General features: G+C 39.3%; 1 protein-coding gene and 1 long non-coding RNA gene across 2 annotated transcripts; one reads left to right on the forward strand and one right to left on the reverse strand.

Moving 5' to 3' along the window:
- The first annotated feature begins 3,139 nt into the window (after nt 1–3,139).
- On the forward strand, nt 3,140–3,906 carry LOC306998063. Its single transcript, XR_013797506.1, has 3 exons — nt 3,140–3,239; nt 3,321–3,434; nt 3,524–3,906. It is a non-coding gene; the product is annotated as an uncharacterized lncRNA (long non-coding RNA).
- Nucleotides 3,907–4,062: 156 nt separating this feature from the next.
- On the reverse strand, nt 4,063–9,283 carry LOC306998055 (uncharacterized protein). Its single transcript, XM_079611805.1, has 7 exons — nt 8,899–9,283; nt 8,385–8,455; nt 8,122–8,245; nt 4,767–4,819; nt 4,610–4,668; nt 4,483–4,533; nt 4,063–4,350 (listed from the first exon to the last, which is right to left on the reverse strand). Exons 3-7 carry the CDS (start codon nt 8,169–8,171, stop codon nt 4,285–4,287), a joined length of 279 nt encoding a protein of 92 aa, XP_079467931.1. The 5' UTR covers nt 8,172–8,245; nt 8,385–8,455; nt 8,899–9,283; the 3' UTR covers nt 4,063–4,284.
- Between the last annotated feature and the right edge of the window lie 1,272 nt (nt 9,284–10,555).

Below are 10,555 nucleotides of genomic sequence, written 5' to 3' on the forward strand. Positions count from 1 at the left end.
AATGTCAGAAAAACAAATACACACTGGGTACAAACCAAACCAAAAGCAGGAACAGAGAGAAAGAAGTGATCCAAAACTGAGCCTTTTAAAGAGCCCAACCAGCTGCAGCCACTGATGAGTGGGCGGAGTTCCAAGTCCCAATCAGCCGTTGAACCACCAATCAGCTGCCGGAACAGGGGCCTGTTTCAGAAAGGAGGTTAAGTGAAAACTCTGAGTATGTTAACCCCCTGAGGTCGGCAAACGCGTGGGCGCGTTTTGCTCGTTTTTTTTTACATAGCAGCAAAATAGACCTAAAATACTCCGTCGGTTTTGGTCATACAGACTTAAAAAAATATGAAAAAATAAGCTGTTAAATGTCTACTTTTTTATGTGTCCACTTACAATCGAAATAAAACATTGTGCTTTTGTAAAATAAAGAAAGTAAACAGGGAGTGCTTTATGCCTCTCCGTCTCCGTGGACTTTTTTTCTGAAGCACTTCTCTAAACTCAAACAAAACTCAGCGAATACTATTCACTCAGACATGAGCTATATATCTCTATAATCATTTAAGTGTGTAGTTTTAAATTATCTAATTCAAATCTAAAACAAATATTCTCTGTTTATGTAATCTATATAAAAAGAGCGAGAGATCAGCTGTGCTCATTATCGTTCTGGCACCTCATTACTCCGCTAATGTGACACGCCCATCGAGAGCGCGCGCTATTCAAACGCAGATAATCTGGAGCAACACATGCAAACCAGTCAACGCCCACAACAGCTGGACAACACACTCGCTGTGAGGAATAGCTCTGCTAAAAATATCGTGATTATCCTGGAAATTTTACCTCAAACGTGCTGGAGTAGCCGAACAACGGATCCAGCTGCAGATCAACAGTAAGTGCTTTGTTCTAATCGCGATATGAAATGGTGTCTGTAATCCGCAAAAGACTGTTTAAATTTGAATCGCGTTTCTGTGTTTGAATGAATGAACGGCACATGTGCATGCGTTTGTTTACTAACGTTACAGCTCGCGCGTGTCTGTGTGTGAATGAAATATCTATTGCCTACTGAGATGAGTAAAAATCGACTGAATACGTTGAAATAAAATGTCTTTGTATAAGCAACATTTTAAACTGCAAATTAACATTTATGCCCTAATATAGGCTATATTATAAAAGACGATATGTTACAGACGAAATATGAAAGACAACATTTCGTTTTGGATAGATTATAAAGTTTGTACTGCCACATCAAAACCTAATTTCCAAGGTGCAAACAAAATCTTAAAAGGTCAATATAAGCCTTAAATTATTTTTGTGTTTTATTAGTGACAAATTTGGGGAAAGGATAGCCTACATAATCCAAAACTTTCTGAAAATACGAATGAGAATTAACTGCACAATTACTAGAAATGTTTACCTTGGATATTATACAATTTGCAAGCATTGGCCTACACAGTTTGTGGAAAAATACACTTTTTTTTTTCAAGATGTTTCCAACTCTGAACCAATTCTGTAGATGTGTGTGTGTGTATGTATGTATGTATGTATGTATGTATGTATGTATGTATATATATATATATATATATATATGTGTGTGTGTGTGTGTTGTCTTTGCATTCTTTGCATTCTGTGTGGCTCAGTGACACACTCAGTGAAAGGCTCATTAGTATGCAGCATTAGCAGGTCTTCTTTGTCTCCAGGTGTGAATGAGGACATTATTCATGACCTTGTTGGATCATTCACGCCCCCCTGCATATTGCCTTTCCAAACAAAAAGTGTCTTACAAAATTTAAATCAATCTATTGTTTAATGTGAACGATTAGCCCGGATGATTTTCAGATAATTTTGAAGTAAATACTCTAGCCGACAACATCCATTAGTCAAAAGTATTGTGGGAATATGTGAAGTTGGTCGTTTGTGGTCTTATATCAGAACATTTAAGTTTGAGTTTTTTGAATAACCACGCATAAATAATATTCTCTCAAAAATGCAAACATGTAAATACATGTTGCTCACATATTATGATAGTCATGTTCGTGCTAAATAGAGTGTAATTACACCTTTGCCATTAATATGTTTATAAGCAACTGAAAAAAATACAAATATCAGGTCATGTCAAAACATCTCAAGGACCCCAAAAACACCTTAGACTCCAGAGGGTTAACCCTTGGTTGGGTCCTTACCATAGACTGTAAAAAAAATAGGTCCTTACATGCGCTTCGTGAGGCACACACGCACACTAGCACACACACGCAAGGTCTCTCGCTCCCTTTCTCTGCTGTGCGCGCGCTACACATGCGCGCTCTTGCTTGCTCGATCTAGATTTCGGGAGATTTTTTAACTAATTTGCGGGCAATTCTGAAATTATCGTACATTATGGGATTTTTTTCATTATTGATCGTACATCGTACAGAGGTCCAAATTATCGTACAAATACGATAATTATCGTACGTCTGGCAACACTGAAACCCAGAGTTTATTTCGGTCTCCTCCCCCTTTTTAAAGAGGAAGTGGTATTTAAACACCTCATTCATTCTTTCGATACATTCATTCATTGCGCACATTTCAGTCACGCAGAGCGGATCAAATTAAAGTGAATGAAATGGCATGTCCTTTTATGGACGATCCTGTGGATGAAGAGGCTGCATTAATCCGTAGGGAGTTACATTTACGTCGGGAGAGGATTTTGAGGCCCAGAGTGGATTTTTTGTCATATCCATATTCATTTTTATTTGAGCGGTACCGTTTTTCTTTACAGTCAATAAGATACATCCATAATCTCATCCATCCTTACATCAGAAATATCAGCCATCGCGGCCGTGCTCTTACATCCGAGCAGATGCTTTGCGTTACATTACGTTTCTTTGCAAATGGTAGTTTTCTGTATAACATCGGGGATGCAGAACATATTAGTAAGGCTACTGTTTGCAGAGTTGTAAGGAAAGTGTGCCTCGCTCTTAAGCGCTTTTTGAGAATTTTTGTGCTGTTTCCTGGGCACAAACCTGTCAGAGCCATCAAAGAGGAGTTTCACAGGATTGCAGGTCAGTGATGTATAAATCGGTTTAAATGAGCTAACCTGATAAATGATTAAGAGCATCTTGCTGCAACCCCTGGAAGTAAACTAATAATTAGAATTCCTTTCAGGATTTCCGAATGTGGTTGGATGCATTGATGGCACACACATTCCCATCATTGCACCTTCCGAAAATGAAGCTGACTATGTCAACAGGAGGTCCATCCACAGTATTAATGTGCAGGTACACTGACAGCCTACTATTTCTAATGGTCAAAGACTACATCACAATACTATAACATGTCTCATTCTTTGCACTGTCAAGATCATATGTGATGCTGCACATCTCATTACAAATGTGGAGGCCAAGTGGCCCCCGGTTCTGTTCATGACTCACGAATGTATCGTGAGTCAACCCTGAGCAACAGACTGGAAAGGGGTAAGTAAATGCAGGTATTTCAATGTATGCACTACACACTTACAGGGGAACTTCTATGCAGCTCTAAAGCAATGTGAACTTTCTTACAGGAGAGATTGATGGCTTTCTGCTGGGAGATAGGGGTTACCCATGCCGACCAACACTAGTTACCCCTTACCCAGAACCTGAACCAGGCCCCCAGCGCCGCTTCAATGTGGCACACTGCAGGACGAGAGCCCGGGTGGAGATGACCATATGCCTGTTGAAAGCACGTTTCCAGTGTCTACGTCACCTCAGGGTAACCCCTGAAAGGGCCTGCGACATTATTGTGGCATGTGTTGTTCTCCATAATATTGCAATAATTAGAGGGGAGCAACACCCTGCCCTACAAATACAAGACCTAGAGGAAGACCCCATCAACCCGGCAGATTTCCAGGATGGAAGGGCAGTCCGGGATATGATATGCCGCAATGTCTTCTCAGATTAATACACATTATATCCACCACCACCACAACCAACCCCAAAATAAAATAAAAATAAACACAAAATCACAGCAATTTATATGGTGTTCTTTATTTCCTACACATTCAAAAAAAGAAAAGAAAAAAGATTTTAATATATTTTCAATACTTCTTAGAATTCACCTGTGACCATGCACTCACCTCTAGCTTTATTTTCAGAATCTCGATTTCTAGATCTGCCTTTTGGATCTGGCGGTCCAAGTAAACAAGTTATTTGCTGTTTCTTTCTATTTTTTTTATAAGAAGAAGTCTATATAACTCCTTAACTGGCAGCTGAAAATACAGTAGATTACAGTTACATCATGTAGTTCTAAAATTCTACAGAATTAAACTGTCGCATTTACTGAAAATCACTGAACTGTGTTCATCTGTGCACCAGAAGTTGATTGACCGTCCTCCTGCTGTTCCTCCACACTCTGTGGGGTGAGAGATAAGAATGTCCGTTTATACTTGGATATAAACTGAGATTCTATAGGCTACTCCACATAAAAAAGGTGAAGAAATGTGAATGTGTAGATTGTTTGATAGACACATAATATTAACATTACCTCTGTAGGCCTCTCTGTGGCAGCAGAAACGGTTTCTTCATCCCCATCATCCTGTGAAGATTAGCATTTTAGTACACTTTATAACACTATTTGTCATAATTTGTGTTGTATTGAGTCGGCTACTTACAACTGCCTGTGGTTCTGTTGGGACAGGAGGCTCCAAAAGACAGATTTTACCATCAGAATCTATTGGGACCAACGAAAAACCCATCCCAAAGTAAAATAAATGGAAAGATCACAAATAGCCTATATAAAAACAAACAACACATAGGTAGACCTCATACATTTTATGAAGGCACTTGAATCTTCAGGAGTGACTGTCTCTGATGAAGTCCCTCCAGGGGCCTGTTTCAATAAGGAGGTTCAACCAACTCTGAGTTAAAACTTGAACTCTGAGTTGACTTACCCTGAGATGGGAAACTCTGAGTTTTCGGTTACAGATCAGCTGAAATTAGTTAGTTCAATCAATTCTAAGTTGACTGACTCAGAGTTAAGCGTGTGCACCACAACTATAGAAAGCCATTATCAATGGAGCGCAGATACTATGAGTCACCATGGCAACAGCGCCAGACACAAAGAGGAATTACTGTTATACAGTGTTGGGTGTAATTAATTACCAAGTAATCTAAATATTGTAATTTAATTAAAGGGATTACTCTTAATTATACTGTAATTTAAAATGAAATATGATGTAATTACATTAAATGCTGCATAGACTATAGAACAATTCTGTGTAAAACAATAGTGGATTTAACATACATTTTTAAAAGGTATATTTTTAATGTAACCTTCTCCCTCTACACACTTTGGTCAATTCAAGAATAATTCATGCAATTGTATTGTTAATTTGAAAGCATTAAAAGTGCAATTTCTTGTCTCTCCTTGTGTTTTTCAAGTGGTTGAGGTTGATATGGGATTTAGTAATTAATAATAAGTAGATCAATACTTTCAAAAGATAGTAATTACATTAATCTAATTACACTGTTGAAGATGTCATTTGCAGCTAGTAATTAATTACTATTTTAGAGTAACTGTTATAATATTTAGTAGTAGTAGCCTTTATTGTCACTTAGTCACAAGTACCAGCGAAATTAGCCATCAACCTGTCCATACAAAACATACATACAATATGACAATGGGGTAGACAAGACAGGAAGACAGAGGATTGAGGAAAATAATACAGCATGACATGAGGATAGGTGAGGAAAAAAAAAAGGCAACTCCCAGACTATGCTCCTGTGAGGAGTACAGTCTGGGAACAGGAAAAAAAACACCTCAGCAACATTAGCACATAATCAGTACGACATGAATCCACAAGACTTGCAACAGGGGAGGGGAGTGGGGGATGGAGGTCACCCAGCACAGGCAAGCAGCTATCCGGTCCTGCAGCCATATTCGGCGCTGGTCACAGACCCGCCCGCCAGGCTGGGGGGTACAAAGCGGCGAAGGCGAGGGATGTGGGGTGGGGGGTGATTGCATATCTGTATATATATGTAAGAGTTTGTGTATGTGTAGGCCTGGAGATTCGCTCCGCCTGGCATCCAAATCTCGGTGCCTCTGTCCGCAGGATGTTATAGCGTTAACACAGCAAGTTGCCATGGAGACAACCTTGATTAGGTCCCAAACAGAGTCAACAATCAGCAGGTGTCCGTGAGAGATGGGGGAAGGAGCAAGAGCGGCTCCCTGCAGTGCTCTTCCGGGGGAGTTGTTGTTCCAACAGCGGCCTTGGCCGAGGCCAGTGCTGGTTGAGGGGGGCCGAAAGCAGATAAGATTGGGATTATTTGGTCTTGGGGCGAGTAGCCGCATTCCTTTGCACGACTACTCTCTTAGTCCATTCTGGTCCATCAGCTTTTGCAAAGCCGTGAGCTTCTCCATGATGTTATCCATATTTCGGGTCACCTCCCTGTTGTTATCCATAATGCGGTTAATAGTCCCAGCCTGAGTGCCGACCGCTCTGCCCACTGCTTCAATCATGCCGGGCAGCATTGTGGGGCTTTGGACAGCTGTCACCGTCTTCTTAATTTCTTGATAAACCAGGGCAATGCCTAATCCAGTCAGCAAAAGAACTGTTATCATGGTTCCGAATAGATAGATATCTTCAATGTCCTCCACGGAAAGAGCCGCCAGACACACGACCCGCCACCTCTCCCACGCGTCCATCGTGTAGCCAGCTGCGAACGTTCCGGCAGGGCAGTCAGGTTCCCCCGAACCCAAGCTTCTCGTCGAGAAGATGGTGTCAATTGCGTTGAGAGACCAGTTGATCAAATCCATGATTTTTAGTTTGGAGAGCAGTGCGGAGAGAGTCTCTCAAAGTTAAGACATAAGACTAGACGAGAGGAGCGAAGCAGGGAAGGTCAGGGGGAGGAGAGGGAGAGAAAATGCGACCGCCTTCGTTGAGAGCCAGAAGAGAAGATATCAGGTGAAACTGGAAGAACAGTTATTCAACCTAATTTTAATTTTCATATAGGCTATGTGCAATCCTGCAGGCATTAAAAGAATGTGGCATGCAGCAGTTGAAAATAAAAAATATAAAAACATAATTAAATCAGGTAAGGCTTGAGCATATCATGGGTGTAGGCTACCTGACTTTATAAACATTTGACATATTACATAACTAAATAGCATCCAGTGTCTAGCAGTGCAGCAGCATTTTTGGCTGAGGGAATTCCTTCATCAGAGTCAGTCACTCCCGGAGATCCAAGGGCCTTCATAAAATGTAAGAGGTCTACATAGGTGTTATTTTTTATATAGGGCATTTTAAATATTTCCATTTATTTGACTTTGGGTTGGGTTTTTCGCTGGTCCCAAAAGATTCTGATGGTAATATCTGTCTTTTGGAGCCTCCTGTCCCAACACAACCCCAGGCAGTTGTAAGTAGCCGACTCAATACATCAGAAATTATGACAAATAGTAGGCCTATTATAAAGTGTACTCGACCAAATGCTCATCTTCACCAGACGATGGGGATGAAACAGTTTCTGCTGCCATAGAGAGGCCTACAGAGGTAATGTTAATATTATGTGTCTACACATCAGACAATCTACACATTCACAATTGTATGTGGAGTAGCCTATAGAATCTAAGTTTATATCTAAGTATAAACAGACATTCTTATATTTCCCACCAGAGTGTGGAAGAACAGCAGGAGGACGGTCCATCAACTTCTGGTGCACAGGTGAACACACTTCAGTGATTTTCAGTAAATGCCACAGTTTAATTCTAGAACTACATGATGTGACTAATCTACAGTATTTTCAGTTGCCAGTTAAGGAGTTATATAGACTTCATCTTATTAATAAAAAATAAAAAAACAGCGGTAAAAACAGCAATAAACAAATATACAGAATGAATAAATTAAGTGTTTAAACACCGCTTCCTCTTTAAAAAAGGGGAGGAGGCCGCAAGAAACTCTGGGTTTACCGAAGAAAACCTGCTCCCGACCAGGTTAGGTTCACAGAGTAAGTTACCATGGTAACTGACTCTGAGTATAAGTTACCTCTCTTTCAGAAACGGGCTTGACTTACTCTGCTTTCTCAGGTTTGATTTACCTCCCATTCTGAAACGGAAAACCCAGAGTTTCCCTCATTTCAGGGTTAACATACTCAGAGTTTTCACTTAACCTCCTTTCTGAAACAGGCCCCAGGAATTCCCTCAGCCATTGGCCTTCCAGCATTCAGGCTCAGGGCCATCTCCTCTGCATTTGTCAGAGGTGGTGGTGCAGGTCCTCCCCCCGTTTTGCGAGCCTCTGCCTTCTTTCTGTTGGCTGTCAATTGAGAATGAACATTTAGACATATGTCAAAAATGCTGCTGCACTGCTAGACACTGGATGCTATTCAGTTATTTAATATGTCAAATGTTAGTAAAGTCAGGTAGACTACAACCATGATGTGCTCAAGCCTTACCTTATTGAATTAAGTTTTTATATTTCATTTTCAGCTGCTGCCATGTTCTTTTAACACCTGCAGGATTGCACCTACATGAAAATTAAAATAAGGTTGAATTAATGTAATAATTACTATCTCTAGAAAGTATTGGTCTACTTATTACTAATTAATTTCTAAATCCCATATCAACATCAACCACTTGAACAATACAAGGAGAGACAAGAAACTGCACTTTTAATGCTTTCAAATAAACATACAATTGCATGAATTATTCTTGAAAAAATATATCTTTTAAAATTTGATGTTAAATCCACTATTATTTTATACAGAATTTCTTTATAGTCTATGCAGCATTTAATGCAATTACATCAGATTTTACTTTAAATTACAGAGTAATCCCTTTAATTAAATTACAGAACTGTAACTAAAAACTTTAGTTAACTTTAGTTAGTTAGAACTAAAAACTTTTTTAGATTACTTAGTAATTAATTACACACAACACTGTATAACAGTAATTCAAATGTAAACTTACGCATTGACTCGAGCAGCTATTTTCTCCCACGCTAACTCTCTGTCCTTCGCCGCTGCAGCCGTGTTGCTTTTTTTTTTAAATATATGTTCGTACTCTCCATATGCTTGCATAAGCACATCCAGTTCTGCTGGTGAAAAATATGAAGACCTCTTTTTGTCTGGCGCCGTTGCCATGGTGACTCATAATATCTGCGCTCCATTGATAATGGCTTTTTATAGTTGTGGTGCACGCGCTTAACTCAGAGTCAATCAACTTAGAGTTGATTGAACTAACCAATTTCAGCTGATCTGTAACCGAAAACTCAGAGTTTCCCATCTCAAGGTAAGTCAACTCAGAGTTCAAGTTTTAACTCAGAGTTGGTTGAACCTCCTTATTGAAACAGGCCCCTGGTCACAGAAGCCATCTTACCTGGTAGAAAAAACACAAACACACAAACCACAAGCAATACCAGAACAAAATGACTATAAAACAAACCCAGAACTCCTGGGATGTAACACTTGCTTAAATGTTTGTTAACGGTTCAAGCACATAGTCAAGTCAAGTCACCTTCATTAATAAACACGTTTAACAATATTAATTGTATCTAAGCAGCTTTACAGTGATAATAGGAAATTAAAGTTACAAAGATTGTTTAGGCTTTACAGCAGCTCTAGAATAAAGTTATTGTCCAGCTAAAGTGAGTTTTGATTGATTATCTTCCGTTGCAAAGATCATTAGTTATGGACACGACACCGTTCTAACAGAAAACCCTTAATGTGTTCTTGCCGTTCATCTGCACAACAACAGTGCCTGGCGCTCGAGAACACAAACCCTGAGACAGCTTCCAAGGTGCAAGCAGTGGAAAATCTGGAGAAACTTTATAATCTCTTTCGAAAACTTCAACAACGCGATCCTGTGAAAACGCTGACAACGTGCACATGAGTATTACGTGTTTAGTCTATAGGTTTGCACTTTTGAATATGTGCGCAGGCGTGTAGTCTTTCTTTACAAATTGACCTCACCAAATTACTTTCCTTAAAAATTCATAATGCTGAATATTTTGACAACGTTTTATCTGTACAGAGGGAAAGGCACTGAAGCACTATTGTTACTGAAGCTGTGAATCCTGTGTGTGTTTTTCTCCTCTTCCACTCTTGACTCTATGGCAGCCCATATAACCGTATGGTAAAAAGGTTGTGAAGTTAGGCACACGGATCGATTATGGCACATTACCATTAAAACCAGTAGATGGCAGCAGATTTTGCAGTTTTTTGGTTATGGTTCATACTTAGACTTAATACAATTACTATTATAACATTTAAAATTACATTTTTGTCAAAGTTTACCACTTCATTTGTACTGAGGTATAATTTTTTACAATTATTCCATGTTATGAATACCTTATATTGGCATAGGCCATTACATATTTAAAACAGTAATATCCTATACTAAACCTAAACTAATCTTGACAAACTATATATCATTTGAAAGCTTACAATCTCTCAAATTACATATTTGGTGACTGATTTTCAAAATAAATTACAGAGGAGCCGTAATTTATAAATTTAACAAGAATATGTTCATACTCCTAAGTCGTGTTCAGACCTTTATTTAGTGATGAACTTGAAAAATCATGAAAGAATGGTAGAAACCTCAGTTTGTTTTCATGCCAAGAGTT

The sequence above is a fragment of the Phoxinus phoxinus genome (assembly GCF_949152265.1).
Source record: "Phoxinus phoxinus genome assembly, chromosome: 5".
Classification (NCBI taxonomy): Eukaryota; Metazoa; Chordata; class Actinopteri; order Cypriniformes; family Leuciscidae; genus Phoxinus; species Phoxinus phoxinus.

Excerpts from the sequence above, each read along its gene's own strand:
- LOC306998055 (XM_079611805.1), bottom strand. The coding sequence starts at position 8,171 with ATGGCCCTGAGCCTGAATGCTGGAAGGCCAATGGCTGAGGGAATTCCT. Across the intron at positions 4,669-4,766 it reads TTCAAGTGCCTTCATAAAAT|ATTCTGATGGTAAAATCTGT; the intron begins GTATGAGGTCTA and ends TGGTCCCAATAG. Across the intron at positions 4,534-4,609 it reads CAACAGAACCACAGGCAGTT|GATGATGGGGATGAAGAAAC; the intron begins GTAAGTAGCCGA and ends TAATCTTCACAG.